The sequence below is a fragment of the Stegastes partitus genome, unplaced genomic scaffold (genome assembly GCF_000690725.1).
Source record: "Stegastes partitus isolate 25-593 unplaced genomic scaffold, Stegastes_partitus-1.0.2 Scaffold301, whole genome shotgun sequence".
Taxonomy (NCBI): Eukaryota; Metazoa; Chordata; class Actinopteri; family Pomacentridae; genus Stegastes; species Stegastes partitus.
Genome location: NW_007578032.1, coordinates 474,349 through 495,498, shown reverse-complemented (window position 1 = coordinate 495,498; position 21,150 = coordinate 474,349). Strand labels below are relative to the sequence as shown.

Sequence of the window (21,150 nt, the reverse complement as noted above, 5' to 3'; positions counted from 1 at the left end):
TCTAACTGGAACCAGTTGGAAATAAATGTCCTGGATGGAAGCTGAAACATCTCCAAAAACCTAAAAGAGAAGTCCAGTTGCTCCTTGGATTACCATGACCTTGCTGACTAAGGATGCCCACAGACATAATCGGTATCAGCCTTGAAAAAAAAAGCGTATCAGTTGAATCCTTCTGAGAACTTGGTGAATGTGAGTTGGGAGGGAGCATTGTACCGGCTGTCCGAGACGTTATCTGTAAGGAGAGGCAGCAAGTGACAAAAACTCAAGGATAAAAACAAAAGCTGCCCTGAAAGTGGGACAAAAGCTGCCGAGGGAACATGAGGATTTAGAAATTGATTAATGATAAAGGAGCAGATTCTGGCGTAATTTGAGCCTTTGCACCTTCTACCCTGGGCCGGTAAACAGACCTGACCAAAAACAATACACTGAAGAAATAAGGGCTGCACCGCAAGTCAGAGCTTATTATGTTTCAGTAAATTCTGCAGTGGGGCCTGGCGCATGAACAGTCCAATGCCACTCTGTTTTTTTTTTTTTTCTTCCCCCCCTGCAAGCTCTGGTTTTGCTTATGCAGCCCTGCCAAAACATATTTCCACAGAAACGGCAACGTGGCCCTGAAAGCTCATGCGCTGGGCGTGGAGGAGGAGGAGAGTGGACACGAGGCTGATCAGATGGGAAGAGAAGACTTTGCCTTCCTCTCGGGACTCCCCACGAGCGCTTTACGGCCCTGTTCGCGTTCCTGGTGCTCTCCTCCCAACTCATTACAGGTGAGGAAGAAGGAGGAGGAGGAGGAGCAGGCGGTGGAGGCTCCGAGTCAAACCGAGTGATCTGGCTCATTTATTATTAATCGGACGCAGAGCGGCTTTCAGCTCCTCAAGGACCTATCAGGAGGAAGGTTTAGCCGCGAGGCGCTCCTTGCACTCTCTCTATCTGGTCCATCTTCCACTTGTATCTCTCTCTGGCTCCACACTGATGACCTGACAATGAGGTCAGATACAAAGAGAGTGTTCAAGAATGCATGAGGGAGGGAGGAGGGGGGGAGGAGATAGATCGTAGGAGATGGAGCAAGCGTTGGGGAGAAGGGGTGAGGAGTTAAAGGAGAGGAGGCAGCAAGGAGGGCAGGCAGGGGAGGCAGATGAAGAGAAGGTTAGAAATGTGGAGAGAATAAAAACAGAGAAGGAAGAAAGAGCGAGGAATGGTGGGGGGGAGGGGGGGAGAAAATGATATAGCAAAGCAGTGAGGTAAACAGAAAGGCAGTTTTGCAGCAGCGACTGTTCAGATAAAGATGGAGAGAGAGTCAGAGGAGGCTGAGATTCACAGGGAGAAAAGAAACAAAGGAGTAAAAAAAAAAAAAAATCCGGGAGAGGATTCTGACACAGCACCGGCAGCAGCGCCTGCTGAGCGCCTGGGGAGGACCCTCAGGACAGACAGCCAGGGTTTGAATGAGCGCTCGCTATCTCTCGGCCCCCCTCTTTCTTTCTCAGGTGTCTCGGGGGGGTTAGAGAAAGTGAGCCTGCTGTCACTCTGCACCACGAGGAGCAAGCTGAGGGGCAACGCTACGTCGAGCGAGCGCGCACGTGTCGCCGTGACTTTGAAGCAACACGTGAGCGAGCAGCTGGGCTTCCGAAACCAACGCTAGTTTCTGCATGTCTCATTTACAGTGGAGCGTGTAAGGTAAAGAGAAGAGTCGCAACTAACGAACAACTAGCTGCACCATGTGATCCCTTAAAATAAAGCAGCACCTGCTCATGACTGCAGTTGAATGAAGTTGCGGCTATCCATCCATTTCCTTCGGGTTTGAGTCTCGATGGCAGCAGGCAAAGCAGTCGATTCCAGAAGTTCCTCTCTCCAGCAATGCCTTCCAGTTCCTCCTGGGGGATGCCAAGGCATACCCAGGCCAGATGAGATAGGTTCAGGGTTTACCCCGTGGTCTATCCCTAGTTGCCCAGAAAAGCTCCAAAGGAAGTTGCCCAGGAGGCCTCCAGAAGAATTAGCATCTTATGGGAGTAGAGGGGCTTGTGTGCCCCGGTGAACCTGGGAGCTATGCCACCAGGGGTGATGGTCCCCGGTAGACAAATTGGTCCAAGGGGAAGGACCAGAAAAAGAGCAATTCATACTACTCCAATGATTTCTGGTGGATAAGCCCTGGCCCACAAGGCTGGGTCTGGCAAAGCTGAGAAAGGCTACATGGGTCCAACACCAAGTGGACCCACCAGCACAGGAAGAGGCACTGGGGTTGGGTGCAGTATAAGCCGGATAGCAGGCAGGGCAGCAACCAGAGATGTTGCGCTTATTTTGAAAGATATCGCACCTTAGGTCACATTTTTGATGTTAAAATAAATGAATTAACCAATAAGGCGGAAGACGAGGAACATGCATGTCAGAAAATGGACCTGTAGATTAGCTGTAGTGCCTGGTTGCGCCACCAGGGGGAGTCTCTTACTGTTTTATTGGGATGGAAGCCTGCAGAGGAGGCCGTCGCTCAGACTGTGTTGGCATCTTGGCAAGTAGGGAGCATTTTGGGGGGGTTAGTTACCAATGAGTGTTGGTTAATGACTTCTGGCCACATCCTCAAACGAGCCAGGGTTAACGAGGATAATGTTCCTGTTGCAGAGTAGCTAATATAACCAAGCTAGTGCTGCAGTTAAAGTCACATGATTGGGCTAAACAACTAAATATTAACAAAAACAAACTAAATCAGCACGTGGAACAAAGTGGCCTGCTCTTGATTCATGTTAATGACTATTCGTTTACCGATGAACAACGCTATTGAGGAAATTGTTTTGAATTCACATCCCATTTTATTTTTTACGAAGAGACAAACAAAAATATAAATGATGATTTTTGCTACATACTAAACTAAACCAGGATGTTGCCTTCATTGTGGAGAATATGATTTGTGAGCCGGGGCATCTCCATAGCAACAAAATGCTTTATTAATAATATACAACTTTATCAAACAATGAAACTGTGAATCGGATATTGCGCTTCAATCTTGTTCTGATGAACTATCACTGCCTATATCTATATATCTATTATTACAAACACATGGGTCTGTTTATGCAGCTAAACACTTGCCTGACAGTTTGATGAAATCACAACTACGGTTTCCGTTTTTTTTTTTTCCTGGCATCTTCCATGCTGTGTCCTGTTGTCAATCATCCATCACTCGCCCCGCCGCCGCCGCCACTGACGCTGATCCGCGGCGACATTTGTGTACAAACACAACCGTGCATTAGAGGGAACAGTGAGCCCGTGCACTGTACGGCGCACATCACAGTCGGGGTCAATGTCACTTTCTTTTCAACCAATTCTGGTGATTGATCTCCGTCCGAGAAGCTTTCTGCTCCATAATGAAGACACTGAGAATAAATGCCACGGGGGAGGGGGGAATAATTGAGAATGATGTGTCGTTAGCTAAGCGGTCGTAGTTTAAAATGACATTCTGAATTGATCGCGTTGAGCTGACCCCAACACGTGCAGTCATGCAGGCTGCGGTACGAAGCTTTAAAGATGCAGTGGAGGAATAAAAAAAAGAAAGAAGACCCAGTCGGTGTATTGTGTGTGAAGGACAATCACACAGCTCAGAGGGCACACAGCACCACTGAGTGGCCAGCTGCCTCCTATGTATGAATACAGAGTGTTTCTGAGTGCGCGCACGTGTGTGTTTAAGTGTGCACAAACCACTGGGTGTGTGCTTTAGAGAGGATTTCTCTGTGCCAATGTTTGAACCTGCAGATGTGTTTGAGAGGTTGAATAGTGAGATGATGATCACAACAACAGAATTATTTATGTTGTGCTGCAGGAGCCACTTCCAGCTGCCAAAATACGCAAGAGTGGCCATTAGGTTGCCCTCGGAGTCTGGGACCGACACAGAGCAGAAAGCCCCCAAATAAGAATGAGGCAGTCGTAGGCTATTATTTATTCCTGCGTCTCCACGAAGGGCCGTGTGTGCAGCAAAATATTACAAATCAGTTCTGAAATTATAATAAATCTTAGCTCTATTATGTGTAAATGGCTGCTGCTGAAGACTAAAAAGCAAAAAAAAAAAAAAAACATCTACTAAAAAAACCACAGCCATGCATGAATACATAATTTATTCATTCATCGGAGTGCTGTCCTCCTCTTGATTTTAGACCAGTTCTTCGGAGACCCTCGGAGCAAAGTTTGTTGCTGTGCTTGCATAAAGTGTCGATTTAAATGGAAAGTGCACTCAAATAACCAAAATAAATTACATAACTTACACGAAAATGTCCCCACAACAGTAGTTTTCAGGGAAGTCTCTGAAATTGAGATGCTGTCGCGAGTCAGAATGTTTGGGAGGGTTTTTCCAGCTGTGCACAACATTAACAAAATATCTATATTTTTTGTATTATAGCAGAAGCAAAGATTCTGAAGAAATGGGCGAATAAAACCAGAACTGCAACACAGTGAAGGACAGATTAATGTCTTTTGGGTAGACTTACACTTGCAATTAAAATACCTGTGCTGTCAGATCATATATTTATGGTTTTTTAGTGCCCCTTGGTGCTCTGATCTAAAAAGCTAGCTAGTTAAAAAAAACAGGCAACCTGTGGCCATTTTGACACATTTAAGTTGAGCTGCATTCCATTTAATCAACTCTTGAGTTTAAATTTTGATAATACTGATTACATATTGAGTTTTTTTTCCCGATAAATCACATTAGGTTTCACTATTATTTTCGAAAAAGGCAATTCATTCGGACACCTTCTCCAATTAAAATCAAGTTTTTAACCTAGTTAGCGTGTCTGTGTGTTGTTTTTTTACATGCTAGAGGGATAGATGGATAAAAATGGACGTAGCCTATGAGCTCATAAAACAAAACAAATGTCTCAGTGACTTAAACCTGCTTTCTTTCCGACAGCCAGCAGGGGGCGACTTGTTATTTTCTTCTGTTGTTGCAATTTTACAGAAATTGAACCAGTGTTATATAATAATGCTAAATAATACTGTATTGTAGTGTTATATTATACAGTTTGTCTTTCATTTTTTGTCTACTGTTGCTTTCTTTAGTGCTGATAATACTTGTTTTGGTTCCTTAATGTAGAAAGAAATGTTATTTGCACTAATTAGCTTTTGTAATTCACAAGTAGCATTATTTTTGTTATTTTAATGGATTTAGAGTTCATTTTAAAGGTTTTAATCAGTGCCAAAGTGCCTTAAACTTGCACTCCCTCTAACAGCCAGCAGGGGGCGACTCCTCTGGTTGCAAAAAGAAGTCAGATTGTATACAAATTTTTGAGACAATGAGCCTACTTTTCACCTCAGTAAACACTTTACAGATAAGTTTATGGTCTCAATCGCTAGCTTCAAATCTTTCTGAATACAGCACGATGTTCACTTTGCAAAACATGGTCCCATTGAGAGGGAAATGGATGACAAAGGTGGGTAAGCATTTAAGGATGGTAAAAACAATGAATTAACCAAAAAGGCAGAAGACGAGGAACATGCATGTCAAGAAGTGGACTGTAGATTAGCTGTAGTACCTGGTTGCACCACCAGGAGGAGCCTCTTACTGTTTTATTGGGATGGAAGCCTGCAGAGGAGGCCGTCACTCGGATTACAAGCAGTTCCATGTTGGCAAAGTGGGAGCATTGTGGGAATTTAGTTAGCAACGGGCAACATGATAAAGTCTCCGTGCGCCAGTTATTGCCTTCTGGCCAGAGTTCACATCGTTAAACAAGCCAGGGTCAACAAGGACAATGTTCCCATTGTCGAGCAGCTAATATGACCAAGCTAGTGCTGCAGGTAAAGTCACACGTTTGGGCTAAAAAAAATAAAAATAAAAAAATATTATCAAAAACAAGTATATGGAAAGTGGCCTGTGCTTGATTCATGTTAATGAATGGCTGAGCATTCCACCTTGAACCTGCACTGAGCGAATTTCAGTCTTAGTCATACCCATTCAGACATGTATTTTTGCGATTTAAGCAAACCAAATGTAGGACTGATGTACACAAATAGCTCCTGACTGTGCTACCTCGAGATAGATAAATAAATCACAATGCTGCACAATTTAAATTATCCCCAACGGCAACCATTTGCAAAGGTTATAACAGCGCATATTAAGAAAAGGCTCCACAGGATTAAATTCAGCCCATTTCATTCAACACAAGTCCAGCTCAGTCTATCAAATGAACTTCCAAAAAACAACCCAAAACAAGGACGTTTAATTTAAATCAGTCAAACTAAAAAGAGACAACTAAGGACACATGGTTATCATGCAGACAATAATTTTCTTGGTATCTAAAGCAAATTACTGCAATACTACAAGTTGTGTAGCATTGAGTAGATGTGAGTGTGGGAGGAGGCACAGTGCAGAGTTACATATGCTTCGTTTTAAAGCAGGAAGGGATTATTTTCATGCAAAAATCCCCAAAAAACGTACAAATGTGTCACTTTGATACACACAGATAAGTTTTTAAGAGTTTAATTAATGCCCAGAGAGAGACTTTAAGGCGAGACTCTCGATTTAGCTCCAGTATCAGGGGAGGCAAAAAAACAGCAGAAGAAGAAGTGGAGATTCTGCTCAGCGAAGACCGAACGGCGAAATGCAAAAGGCGTTGAACCGCCGTGGCTTCGGCACAAGAGGTGAAAGGCCCGACCGGAGGAGCGGCGGAGGGTTAGTTGACGGTGGGAGCTGCTGCGACATACATGACTCGAGAGACCTGGGAGAGCCGACACTAATCACCCCGCTGCTTTAACGAGGTAAACGGTGGAGGACAAGGTCGCCGAGTGCAGCTCCACCGCTGCCCACTTCCTGCTGCCGCATGCAGATGGCGGGTTGGGAGGAGAAGGCAGTGTTTAGGATGTCAGGAGCCGCTTTTTAAAGCAGATTCTATAGAAAGTGTAAATCAGAAAGCAAACAATAAGAGGCGAAGAACTTGAAAAGACTTCGGGAGCAGAGAGAGAAAACAGCCCCAAGTGCATCTCCACTCTGATCTCAGTCAAACTGTCTCTCCGAGGAGGGGGTTTAAGTCCTCGGTGGCAGCCGGATGATTCACTCGTATCAACCGATCCCAGCCACCTACACGTCAACCCAGACGTGGCCCGGGGTGGGCGAGCCTGCCGGTGCCCTCGCCCCGACCGAACGACGTCCCCCCCTCGGCGCCGCGAATCGCTAATCGTTTTAAAACGCGCAACCGTTGATAACGCGCCGCAAAAGTGAGGTGAATTACAATTTCCAAATGTGTTTCAGACTTTAATAATTAATCTCAAGGAGCATGACATTTTTTTTCCGGGGTGAGCGAGGCTGTGCTGACTCACATGAGCTCTGTGTGGGTCCGCCGTCATTAGCGGCGCACAATTACTCTGTCAGACGAGGAATTGTTGTGGTTCCCTGAGCTTTTAAAGGATAACGCTGCCTTTGCTTTATAGTGGAAAAGACCAAAAACCGACAAAACATTTAGTCGATGCTTTGTAAAGCCAACGTTACGGCTACTTTCAGCTGTGGACTTTTACAAATCCAGTGTTCTGGTGAGTTTTTCCGGTAGCAGGACGGTGCTTATTAGTCATTACAAACATCTTTCATCTTCAGAGAACAATAAAAGTCTGATAGAAGATTCATTTATCGTGGATTTTTCGTTGTCTTTTCATGGGATTAGTTGTGTTTTTTTAATGCTTTTCTTCAACTGGTTGTTGTTGGAATTAAAGGTACAATATGTAACATTTCTATAATAAAATGACTAGAAGACCAAGGTTACACCATTCTCTGATTTGTGTACCAAATGTTTACAACAAAGAAATCCATAATTTTATTCAGTGTAACCTTGCGATTTATATTTAATTCACCCCCCTGCAGCCGGAGAAACTCCGTAAACACTGGATGATACGGCATGGAAAAGTGGAAGTCTGCATAATAGCTAAGCCATCAGTTTTGTTTTGGTCACACATGATGTTTGGGTTATTTTATCATGATCCCTTTGATTGGTTATTACTAATTTTGACAGCAAACTGAATATTTTTTTAGCTTGTTGACTAGATTTATGACTAATCTGTAAGTGAATCATATTTTTGATGATCACTTAATCAGTTTGAGTAATTTTTTAATGACAAAAATGACATTTCAGCTTCCTCTATGTAAACATTTTCTGGTTTCTTTACCCCTCCACGACCCTAAATGGAACATTTTCAGGTTTTTGACTAAAAGTCACAGTTAGTTGTCAGCTGTTGAATGAATCAACTATTTTTTGATAATTTACAAATTTGTTTGAGTATTTTGGGTTTTTTTTTTTTTAAACAAACGAAAGCATAATCTTTTGATTTCTGGTTCTTACATTTGAATATTTTTGCTAATTTTATTTCTCAATGACACAAAAACTGACTATTTTAAGGCTGTTGACTAAAGTTGCAGAGATTAATCGATTGTCAGCTGATTTGATTATCGATTTTGAACCGTTTGAGTGATTGTTTATGAAAAAAGATTGAAATCCTTTGACTTCAGCTTCCGAAATTCTTCCAAAATTTGGATATTTTTTTCCCGTATGACTGTAAACCAAATATTTGTATTGTGGAGAAAACAAGACATTTGAAAATACCATGTCTGGGAAGCAAAGATCTACTTTTTCCTCCATTTTCTGACCCTTTATACACCAAGCAGCTGATCAATAACGTAATCAGCAGATTAATCGACGGTGAGAAGAGTTATTAGCTGCTTTCTAACACCAGCTACTCTGTGTTTCAGTCAGTAAACATAATCATTTACTTTTCCTGTAAACACACACCAGTAGTTGTACTTTTGTGTTGCACAGGTTTCTCCAATAGCAACTAGCAATAGCATGAAATATTAATTATGTGAATTGGCCAAACAAGAAAAATGCCTGTTTTGCCTCCCGCGTAGTTTATATGCTGGACTCAGTGATTATTTACACTACAAAGGCAGCTCACAGCAGTGGGAAGTCTTCATGAAGTGTGTGTTTTTATAATACTGATAGTTTGTGAATTTATGCATATGAATAGGAACGCATGCTGACACTTTAGGGTGCACAAAGCAGCCAGGACTGGAGGTTCGCTTTCAATTGGGGACAGATAAAAATATATGTAAGAGCTTGTGTTGGATGGAGGTGGCCACCAGAAAGCAGGAGATATTTTAATATTAGCTGTCAAGCAGCACAGATGTGTCGGTTTCCTCCCGGGGGACGGAGAATTTTCTGGGACATCGGGCCTCAGTGCTGCGCTGCACTATTAGAAGGTTAAATCAAGTTTTTTAAGAAGTAAACACCACACTGGGCCGACACGCAGCCAGCGTTCTAGAACAATAGTTCAGAAACTCGCTCCGTCTGTTGCTTTGATGTCTCCATCAAAAATAAAACTAAATGCGAGTCCCTGAGCAGGAGAAGTGGGATCCCACCGCAGGTTACACAAGTTGAATGCTGTCTCAAACACTTGTCAGTTTTATCATTGTGCCTTGACCTTGTTGTTTTTACAGGATTATAGTTCCATCAAAACACCGTGTCTCTTGTTTTTCCCGACGTTGCTGCAAACCGGTTGATTTTCTGCTGAACTCGCCGCTCGGCCTGAAAAAACCTGCACTCGGCTGAATAGGACATTAAAGTCGTCTTATGTAATTGGCTTAATTATATATTCAAGTGCCATTAATTCTCCAAGACACACAGACGTAACCTCTGTAGGTTGCCTTACTTTCACTGCACCTTCGCTGAACCGCCGCCGAGCATTTGCTTCATAAACGAGATAAACTATTCAAGCAAACAAACTTTTTTCTCGCCCCCCCCTCGTTTGAAGACGGAGGGAGAAATGTAGGCTAGAAGACGTATAAAGTCAGACTTCAAAAACAGGCAAAACTGCAGTAATACTTCCATGACAAATATGTCCCAGTGTGCAATGTTAAAATGCAGCATTTTGTGATAGTTCTTTCAGCTTCTTCCATCCAGCAGTTCGGACTTACGTAGCCAAGAAATTTGTCATTCAGGTCACTATTACTTCAAAGGGTGCCTGCTTTAGCAGCAGCCAAGTTTAAAATTAAAAACATGACAGATTGAGAGGAGGGGGGAAAAAAAAAGAAGAAGAAGAAGCTCAAGAATACATTTTCATTGCATTTCCAAAAATGTTTTGGAAATTTTATATTCTCCAGGGCTTTTCCAGGCCTGGAAGAAAACATTCAATTTGCACAAGTAGAGACAACATTCAATTTGTTAAACATTCATGGAAAAGTTTGCTCTAAATGTTGAGACTCTGACTTTGCTTGATATGTGCACAAAAAAAAAAAAAGTGTTTGCTCACTTTAAAAAGCCATGATTCAACACAGCGAGCCTAAGGTGAGGAGCTGCCGGACAGCTGGACGTGAATATGTGAACGCATCTGTTTGCTGTTAATGCTGATGTTTAATGCATCTGCTTTGCGGCTGCAGAACGCTGGTGGGGGGATCTGTGCTGGCACTGCAGATAACGCGATGGCACCACCTTCATCTGTCCCCACAGGGAAACATGGCACGGGGGGAGAGAGAGAGAGAGAGAGAGAAGAACCGAGAGCGAGATTAAGACGCAGAGGGAAAAAAAAAAAAAAAAAGTCGGAGCAGAGACGAGCAAACAATTTTCACGTTAATTAGCATCCCTCTCCTCCCCCGCAACACAAACAATGTGGCACCCGAAGAACCAGAAGCAAACAGGGACGAGGCTGCGAGCTCGCTAACTTTAGGTCTGCGCTCATCTGTGCTGAATCAGTGGCAGGCGGCACACACATCAAAAAAAGAAAAAAAAAACTAGAAAAAGACAGTGCTGTGGGATTAAGAGCAAGTGAGGGAGTGGTGGGAGTAAAGAAAACAAGGGAGGAGGGGGGCTGCAGACGGATAGACAGAGGAGGAATCGAGGGACAGAAGGAGGAATGAGGGAGGAAAACAGAACAGAAGGGGGAGATGGAGAGCCAGAGATGAAAGGAGGGAGATAGCGTGGCGGGGAGGGGGAGATGGGGGAATGTAAAAATGATGAGTGAAGGAGGAAAAGAGAGAACACAGGGGTGAGATGAAAAAGAAGGAAAAGGCGACGGGGGGAAGAGAGAGAGAGAGAGAGAGAGAGAAAAAAAGATGGATCGCTGCAGGAAAGACTTCGATTGCTGACATGCAAACATCCAAACGCGTATCTGCAAACATACCAGCGTCATGAGCGAGCTGCTGCTGCTGCTGCTGCCGCTTTGAATCCTGAATAATCCTCAGCAAGGAGCATTTATCCAGTTGATGCTGTTATTGAACATCACATATAAAAACAAACAAATCCTTCAAAATCAGCCCCATCAAGTCTGGTTGCCTTTACATGGCAGCCGGATCAATAAGAGCAGCAGGACTTGGAACTGTTTTGTTTTTTTGTTTTTGTTTTTTTCTCCAGGACATGAAGTATGAAAGTCCCACAATTCTCCTCTGAGTCCACAAACAGGATGCCAGAGAGAAATAACACGCATGCAGTCAGGCATGCTAAGGACACACTTGCGGTTTTTGGCCCTTTTAAGGAACAAAATCAATAACACATTACAGCGGTTCCTGAAGAAGTAGGAGTACAGACTCGGCGATTCATCAGAGCATGCACGCTCTCCAGAACTGCCAGCAACAAAAAAAAAAAAAGAAAAGAAGAAAAAAAAAAGCGGCATCTCCATCATTACAAAGCAGCGCGTTGCTCAGCCGACGGTCCGCGAGGAGTTCGTTTTAAATTCCGGTTGAGATCCGGAGGTGATTCGCGCTGACATATTGGATGTGTCACGGGAAAATGTGTGCAAAGTGATGCGCAAACTGCAGAAATAGTTCAATCTGCATGCCATCACATGGAATCACGAGCATCAAACGCTCAACGTTTCAACATCTGAGTGAATGGAAGCGTCATACAGCGGCAGTAAAAATGCAGAAGGAGGCAGATAAACAGGCTTTATGTGATGCTAACATATGAGTGAGACGTAAACATAGGGGGAAACGGCCTCATGCCATCACAAAGGATGATGATATTGGATCTACCTGTATTTAAACTCCGACAATGTCGACAGATATTTAAGAATCTACAGTCAGACTGCATTGAAGCTGCTCTAATAAACCTTTCCTTTACAGTTAAAAAGCAACCGCATGCAGTTTTAAGGCGGATATTTATAGCGCCGAAGCAAAAAGACCTGACTTGCCCTCAGTTCTACAGAGAGGTTTGCAACTTCACTGCCTTCGTTCAATCTCATCAGCATTGTTTGCTGCTGCAGCAGGCAGCTGTTCTCATGGAAAAAAGCTCCGTCAGAGCCACTGTATAGTATCTGCCCAGCAACAAATGCCTTCATGCATTCAGCGTAAGTGGCTCGCTGGTGAACACACGGGAGCGTTCAACAGCCAGAGAAGGCGATCCGTCTCTTTAACGTGCCAGTGGGTTCGAAAAGTATTGTGTCTTTAAAGAAAAGAGAGACAGAAAGTGTAAAAACAGAAAGAATCTGTGGGTTTTGAAGATTTTGATGGTCCTTGAGCTACTCATCTGTGGCTGGGAACCAAACTTAAAATATTGACATAGAATCAAAATCAAACCTTTTCTTTTAAAATTAGCCAAAAAAGATTCACAGTTTTTTGTAACCAGAATCTGTAAAAAACAAAAAGTCTGTGCTCTGCTGTGCAACCATGAAGCCTTCAGTGACTCAATCAACAGTCGTGCAGCAAAACATTCAGACACTTTCCGGCTGAACTGCAGGCAGTGTTCAAAGAGAGCGGAGAGGAGACGAGAGTGGAAGCAGTATTGTATAGAGACAGTATCGTTAACATCGATGAGTTCTGCTGATTCCAGGTTTTTCCATTTTTGGTAAAATAAAAATAAAAAAATCTATGGATTAAACTTTTTTTTAACGACTTATAATAATATCATAACTGGGCTCTGATGCACAAAAGACATCCATCCATCATCTATACACCGCTTAATCGTCACTAGGGTCATGGGGGGCTGGAGTCTATCCCAGCTGACTCAGGGTGAAGGCAGGTTCACCTGGACAGGTCACCAGTCTATCACAGGGCTACACTTAGAGACAGACAACCAAGCACACTCACATTCACACCTACGGACAATTTAGAATCACCAATTAACCTCAACATGTTTTGGACTGTGTGGGAGGAAGCTGGAGAACCCGGAGAGAACCCACGCTGCACGGGGAGATGCCACGCAGAAAGATCCCGGGTGTCCTCACCGGGACGCAAACCGGGACCTTCTAGCTGTGAGGCAACGGTGCTAACCACTGATCTACCTTGGAGGACTCACAAAAGACATTTTTGAGTTATCTTTCCTTCTAGTCATAGTTGTGTTTCCATGGAGGTATATTGCAGTCAAAAATGAGCCTACAGTGAGTAAAAAACCCAGAACGTTCAGAGGGCTAGGACTGAATTAAGCCCAAAACCAACCAAGAAGGAGGATAAATGCTGCTGTTACATTGATCCGGTTGAAACATGAACATGAGTCCAAACAAATACTCATGTCAGTGTTTAGAATATGTCACTGCTGGGCTTACAGCTTGTAAAAAAATGATTTAAATCAAATTAATAAAGTCATGGATCAGTTTATGACCACATTTTGGCGAGTATCAAACAACTTTTCAGTGATTTAAAGCAACCTTGCATCTTTAAGTTGATTGTTTTTGAGATAGTAATCACAGGGATAGATGCAACAATACGTCCAACGGCTACTAATAAGGAATGATCAGAATGTGCCGAAACATTTAAACAGGAGCAGAAACCTTACTGAAACACACCTGAGCTATTAAAGTCCAGGGATTTATAAATGAAGTGTTTATTTCCCCCCAAACAGACGCCACAAAAGAGGACAGAAGAGTAAATCAGGCCTGTATGTGTGAGTTGAATCAGCAGGGATGACATTACATGAGACAGACTGATCCAGAGGAGAATGAGGATTTGAAAGCAATACAGAACGCCTGAAAGCCTCCCTGCATTATGTTCCTCTATTTTCTGTTTTCCTACACATAAATAGACATTTCTATTATAAACTCGTGCAGAGAAAGGAGCAAATAAGTTCACCCGAATGCACAAAGGAACCCCGGACTCCTGCTCAACGGTGCCACAATAGCATCAGAACAAAATCCACCTTCATGACCGTAGCCGCCGTGTAAATTAAGCAAGCAACATGTTTTGCCATAAAAACACACAACGGCATGCTTGTGCAACTGTGTGTCTGTCCGGTTTTGGCACTGCAGGGAAGGTAACTGGCATAATTCATGTGCTGCTGAGTCAGATGTGAACACTTCTTGGAGGGATGCTGGACTGGGTTAAAGCACACACACAAACACATCTTTCAGAGCGGTTTGATTTTCAGCAGATCTATTTTCTCTGTTTACTCCGGCAGGCCACAGAGATGCTATGGGTTAGGAAAAAAAAGGGAAAAAAAAGGAACTGAGTGGGTCTGTGTGCTCTTGATGTGGGTGAATGAAATAATGGGATTGGCGCGTTTGCACATGTACATTATGTGTGCTGACGTCTAACCGGCGTCTGAGGGCTGCAGCGCCTCGTCAATCCATCAGCGCGTTCGCACTGGAGGAGACGCTTTAACGTATCTGTAGTGAGTGAATCGAAGGAGAGCTGCTCACCTGAAGAACGTGACAAAGAACTGCACCAGATCCATGAAGTTACTGTGCTGGGAGAAGGCGATCTGTTGGAAAGGAAAAAAAAGAGAGAGAAAGAGAGGACAGAAATGTGCTTTAATAAGGGCGATTTTAAAACAAGAGCTCAGCATTATACACTCATAAACACCAGCGCTTGACCTTGTGGATGTGACAAAAGCAGGGCAGATGAAGCCGCCTGCATCCGCGAGCTGCTCGTGTGCAGACTTTGGTGTCATAATATTTTCGCGGCGCGCACAACCGTTCAATTATTGTTTTTTCGTCTTTGTTGTACCCACAACTTCTTACTCACAACACTCCCAGTCTGTCTGCTTATCTGCGCTCCAGACTACACGTCTGTCAGAGAGACAACAAGCAAAGGAATCGAGCCTCTCAGCTGCCCACAGCCTGCCCGAGCAAAAAAAAAAAAAAAAAAGAACGCTCATTCCTGCACATGTGGGCAGAAATCCTCACTATGTAATCATCACAAGAGCAATTGTGCTAACGACATCCTGTCTTAATCAAGGTTGCCAAGGGTAACATTGGCACTGGCGCACCACCTCCCCACCACCACCTCCTCCTCTCCTTCTTACGCCTACAATCCCCCGCCACCCCAAAAAATGCCTCGCGGCTAAACCTACTCCTGCCGCGACACAACACTGCCCCTCTCTGGCCACTCGGAGGTACCGCGGCTCCTGCCCAGAGCAACATTCCCCTCACACACTTCTTCTCCGAGGTGACACCTTGGACCAGAACTCATCACCGCTCCTGCTTATTATTCCTCAGCAAAGCTGGGATTTGCATACAATTCCTCGGGAAAAAAAGGCAGGAAGGGAGGGGAAAAAAATATGGCACAAGCTGGAAAACCCAGCTGTGTTCATGTCAGATTAGTCTATGAATACTTAATATGTGATTGAGAATTACAATACATGCATAGAGGGAGAAAAAAAAAACCCTTGATAGGTCAGGCTGTGAATAAATCTACTGTGACTCTACACGAGAACACGATTGGGCGGACGGCGTCGGTCTCCGTGGCGAGATGACAGGGGGTGTGTGTGTTTTTTGCGAACGGCCCGGGGTCTAATTTACTTGTGTAGTCAGCACCATCTGGATCGCTAATGTGTTGCTGTTGATTATTGTTGAGCGCCGAATCCTCACTGTGATCATTTTGCTCCAGACTGTTGAACACCGAAGATAAGTTCAGGGTGCCAATGTGCCCGGAGAAAACTTTCAAAAAGATGTCATCAGCATAGATCTGGGTCGGTAACCAACCTGAGCGAACAGTTGTGCTGTCGAGGTAAAGCTATTTGATGTGCCGCGGACTACGAGACTTCAGCGAGTGATTCATCTTTACCGCAGCAGAAGTTACTGTCATTATCAATTGTTTTCTCTTTTGATCATTTACCAAGCATCTTTACGGAAACTCCTTGGTAAATTATTGTTTCGGGATTCTCGTAGTTGGCCATTTTTTAAGTTTTGAACAGCTGATGCCAGTTGGGTTGTTTTTCTAATGTTGGTTTGGGTCAAACATGTATCCAGTCGGTGGGTGTTGGATTTTGCTAAAGTTGCCCCTGGTGTCGGATCCTGTAAGGGATGTTCATGGATAGGATCGTGAGGTGAGACCAGGATAAGGTGGGTGTCCGGTTTTTTGCAGATGATGTGATTCTGTTGGCTTCAGAGCACACTTGGACGGTTTGCAGCCAAGAGTCCAAGTCCGAGGCCATGGTTCTTGACAGAAGGCGGTGGACTGGATTGCTAACTATGGGTTGGGGGTGAGTTGCTGCCCCAAATGAAGGAGAATCTTGTTCATGAGTGACGGTAAAATGCAGCATTAGAAGGACATAAGGATTGCTGTGACATAAGGATTTTTGCGGTTGTTGTACAAGACCGCCCTGGAGAAGACAGAGCTGAACTGGACCCTCGATCTATGATCCAACCCTCATCTATTGCCATGAGCTCTTAGTATTGATCGAAAGAATGAGATGCAAAATGAGTTTCCACTGTAGGATAGCTGGGTTTCAGCCCTAAAGATAGCCTGAGGAGCTCGGATATCCACAGAGAGTTTGGAGTTAAGTCCTCCTCTGCGTTAAAAGGCGGCAACTGAGGTGGTCCAACATCTGATTAAAATGCCTTCCAGGCGACTTCCTACTAAGGTTTTCTGGTCACATCCAACTGGGAGGCGACCCGGGCTAGACCAAGAACGAGGAAGGAGGGATTATATATCTCATCTGGCCTTATCTGGCCCCAGGAAAAGGTGGAAAACATTCACCTGCTGCCATCACGACTCGACCCTGGATAAGCCGAAGACTCTGGGCGGATGGACGTCTGTGATTCATTAGTACTGCTGCCTTTCTTGGCCAGGATACTTCAAGACTTTGTTTTAACTAAAGGAGGCTGTCCAGGTCAAATAAAACTTAAAATGCATCAGAAAATATAGAAAATAACTCTAACACGTTGCAAGCAAATAGGTTCATTTTGTATCTATATAAAACCAAAACAAAGCAGGACATTTGCCAATTTTAGAGGCTGGAACCAACAAGAGTTACGAAGTTTTACTGCTTGACGAAGAGTTTTGTTTCAATTGACGCATTAGTTAACTGACTCGTAATTACTTCACTAATAATGAAACTATTATGTTGCAGAAAATCATACGCCAAAAGAACGGTAGGGTTTAAACTGGAAAAGCGGTGTGGTGTAAAACCAGGACAACAACACTTTCACTTCTTCAAACTCACTTTTTGACATTACAATTCTCTGTGGCTTCACTTTCCTGCGTCTGCTTCTCCTCCTAAATGTATTTTTTTTGTAAGTAGGATTAGAAAAAAAAAAATCTTCTGCTAAAGAGCAATTTTTGGGAAATTATTCAGACTTTCTGAGAAGCCAATCAGGTATCGGCAATTAAGAGAAAATCGTTTGGAGGGAACATTTTACTTCCTGTGCTCATGAATGTAAATGGAAGGTTAAAAAAAATGAAAATGAAAGGATTAAAGAAAGAAAGAAAAAAAAACTGCCAGAGATCGTATGAACCTGTGAGTGGCAGGGACTCTTTTAAAGAGCAAAGCATAGAATTATCAAAGAAGCCTTGTCAGCTGTTGCGCTGAAACCCGCCGTGCTCTGTGACGGCGGCCTAACAAAGCCACTTAGGTGATTGGAGATGTTTAATTCTCTCTTGCAAAGACAACGCTAACTTCTTCAGCACAAGGAAAAAAAACCCAACGAAACAGTGCTCGGGTGTCATGTCACCGCTGCCCCGAGTCCATTTTGAAGAGTACAAGCTGGCTGTCACGCCGAGGAGATGTGCGATAACAGTTATTATAGCGGTTAATCTCGAGTGTCAGCCATGTGCGGCGCTTTTTGTCACCAAGAGGAAGGCTGACGGCGGCGGCGGGAGGCCCGGGTGACGCTCTCGTTATGTGCCCAGCAGAGGGTGACTTTTAGGGGGCCGCGAAGGATCTCGCAGCGGGGCCTGTCAGCCTGCCGCCGGGCATTAAGGCGGGAAAAATCCTGCCTTTAATGGCTTCTGACAGCCGCTTGAACTATATTGGAGTTTTGAAGGGAAAGTGTCGTTATCAGTGCAAAAAAAAAAAAGAAGTGCTGCTCAACAGGTTCCACGAAAAAAAAACAGGACAGAAGGAAACAGAATTTTAAATGTGACGGAGCTGGACTGTGTGTAAAAGAGATACTGTGGATTTCTGAGTTTAACAGAAAAGGTTCTGTCTTCATGTGATTAATGTGAACAGACAGAAAATAAGTAGATTTTTACTCTGTCTCCTTTTTTGGAGGATTAGAGGTTTATTTTGTGTGTTTTTTATCCATGAAAAGGTTTGTAAATAGTGTTCTGCATGTTATTGTACAGACGGTATTATTGGTCCGTCTGTCAGTCATCCTCTTCGGTTCAAACTAAACCGTCTCTATGAAACTTATTTATTTAAATAAAGTTTTCATGGTTCCCAGTGGATATATCCAGCTGTACCACAAGGTTCTCATTTTTGTGTTTTAGTAAAATTATTTGTTAAAAACCAACAAACGGATTGGTGCTGACATGTACGGCAAGCCACTATGACTATGTGAAATGAAAATGAACCATGTAAACAATATGATTTTGAGTAATTAACTCTATTCAGGACTTTTGGGGTCTTTTGGACCATTTGGTTGAGGTGACAGGTATTAGTTTTTTTTATTTTTGAAGATTTTTTTTTAAATAATAAAAGAGGGACATTTGTCATGCATTTGGAACCAAAAATATGTCAACTTATCAGAAAGTTTAGTTAACACAGTCTAGATAAAAGTCTATAATGAACACCAACGAATACTTTCCAATGGACCCCGAAACACCTTCTACGTATGGCAACATGAAAGTCCTGAATGGGGTTAAGAATGTCAAATGAGGGGAGGACAAGATAAACGAGGATTGCTCAGCTCTTTTAACAATTTAAAAGACGTGCACTATGATTTCATAGATGCTGATTTTTTTCATCCTGGACGTCAATGCCATCATTTTGACCAGACAGCATTAGAAGTCACACTGGTCCAAACTAACTGGAATAAACAAGGTGTCGCTTTTTTTTTCTAGACAGCAGAAAAACCTGTTGGACAATCAAACTCTCATCTATTTACAAATCTACCATCTCGTACATTCAATATCAGCCCAATAATCATCAGACAGACACGAGGCGTCTGGACCCAAAATAAACATCATGCGGAAAACAGCAAGTTAAGTATGAAACAGGTCTCATAAGGCCAGAATGGAAAACACAAAGATTACTTTCTTGTTCCGTAGCTACTGCAACAACTACAGAAGTTCTCCCTGACGCCATGGATGTTGATTTTTTTATCCTTGACGTCAACGTGGTTAAGGTGACAAGTCAGAATTCCACATAACTGACCAGTCAAAACAACAGTTAGAGACATCTAGTCAGATTAATAGTTACAGATATCTCCACTGTCATTATGACTAGTCTGAGTAGTTGTGAAGTGTTAGAAGAAGTAACGATGGTTTCTGACTTCGCTAAAGATATCTGCAACGCCATTTCACCACGTGAAATCTAAAAAATATATTTTTTTAGAAGACAGACTTCCAGTTGAGATCTAAATTATCATTCTGGCTGGTTCGAACTTAATTCAAGAATTTAAAAAAGAAATTAGATATTAAAGAAACCTTGAACTAGAAGTAAGACGTCAAAATTAAATTGATCTTTATATTATGGAGTGCTTTTCAGTTTTGGATTCATCTTTATTAGCTCCGGAGATATTGTGGTAGCCTCAAATTTCAATGCATGACAAAACACGTTACATCGGTGTGTGATTTTTAATTGAAATATAACTCAGAAAGCATCGAATAGATAAAGCTGAAATTTCACAAATATCTCTGTAAATATAACAGAAAAAAATCTGAGATGGTCGAGCAGAAAAAATTCCCTAAAACTAATTTAAGTTTGCTAAATAATAATAATAATAATAATAATAATAATAATAATGATGATGATGATTATGATGATGATGACAAGCCCTCAATCGTATCTTATTTACATCTTTTTATTGTTGTTCACTAAATTATGTCTAGTGCAATAGACAAAATAAACTGAAAAGTTAAAAAAAAAAAAAAAGTTTATTACTTACTATATTATTTTAGAGTTTCTCATTTCCATTTTACCTTTTCAAACACAACACTTCTTTATTCATATGATGGTATCTTCCTTCAAATTTGAATTTCTTTTCTTTACCAAATAAAGACTTTGGGTTGTGTTTGTGGTAGAAACGGCTCTGCTTCTGCCTCTGAACCTCCCCGCGATCCCTATCGAGACACACCCATCAGGCAGCCGTGCGTGGCCCAGATAAACACTCCACGAGTCCACAGCGACGCGCCGAGCAGCCCGGCCGGCTGATAGCTACAGCTGCTGCTACTCCACAGCGGGGTATTAAATCGGAGGCTGTTCTAATCTCTACCATATCATGACATGTTCACTAAGGCACGGAACAGGAGATCACAGCTCTTTAATGTAATTAGTCTGGGATTTGCGTTTCATTACAAACATCATTAAATTCAGATCTATTCTTCATCAGGAACGGGGAAAAGAGAAGGGGAGAGGAAAAAAAAAAAAAAAAGAGGGGTGTGAGAACTCCTCGCTGACTAATCTCGCCGGAATTGATTCTGCTTTGATGATCCGAGCCGCTCGCCGGTGATGAAGTCGTCACACAATTCGCTCTGACCATCGCATAAAGGATCTCGTTTTGGCGGGTCAAAATAATTACATCGCTCCGGCCGCAACAAGTGGAGCGAGCTCCTCGTGCTAGCGCGACTTCCGACCACGTGAAAAGCAAAACAGGAGCAACCTTGAGGTGGCGTGAAGAGAAAAGTGCTCTGTCGAAGCCTGCAGAGAGAGAGCGAGCGAGAGCGAGAGCTTAGCTTGCATGCGGCCCACTCTGAATGCAGCATGTGTTTCAACTTAACATTCCACTTTGCCCTTGCTCTTTCTCAGTCGCTGTTTATGAACCGTTTTCCAACACTCCGATCTCTGCCTGCCAACACCGGAGGACCCGCCGCCTACGACAACACGCACACATCCTGCA

General features: G+C 43.1%; 1 protein-coding gene across 1 annotated transcript in view; it reads right to left on the bottom strand.

The window, feature by feature from the left end:
• atrn (attractin) overlaps positions 1–21,150 on the bottom strand; it is a 197,954-nt gene that overhangs the window by 74,411 nt on the left and 102,393 nt on the right. Inside the window, exon 25 of the mRNA XM_008283190.1 lies at positions 14,569–14,630. Coding sequence (XP_008281412.1) covers positions 14,569–14,630 — 62 coding nt within the window. The remainder of the gene's footprint in view (positions 1–14,568; positions 14,631–21,150) is intronic.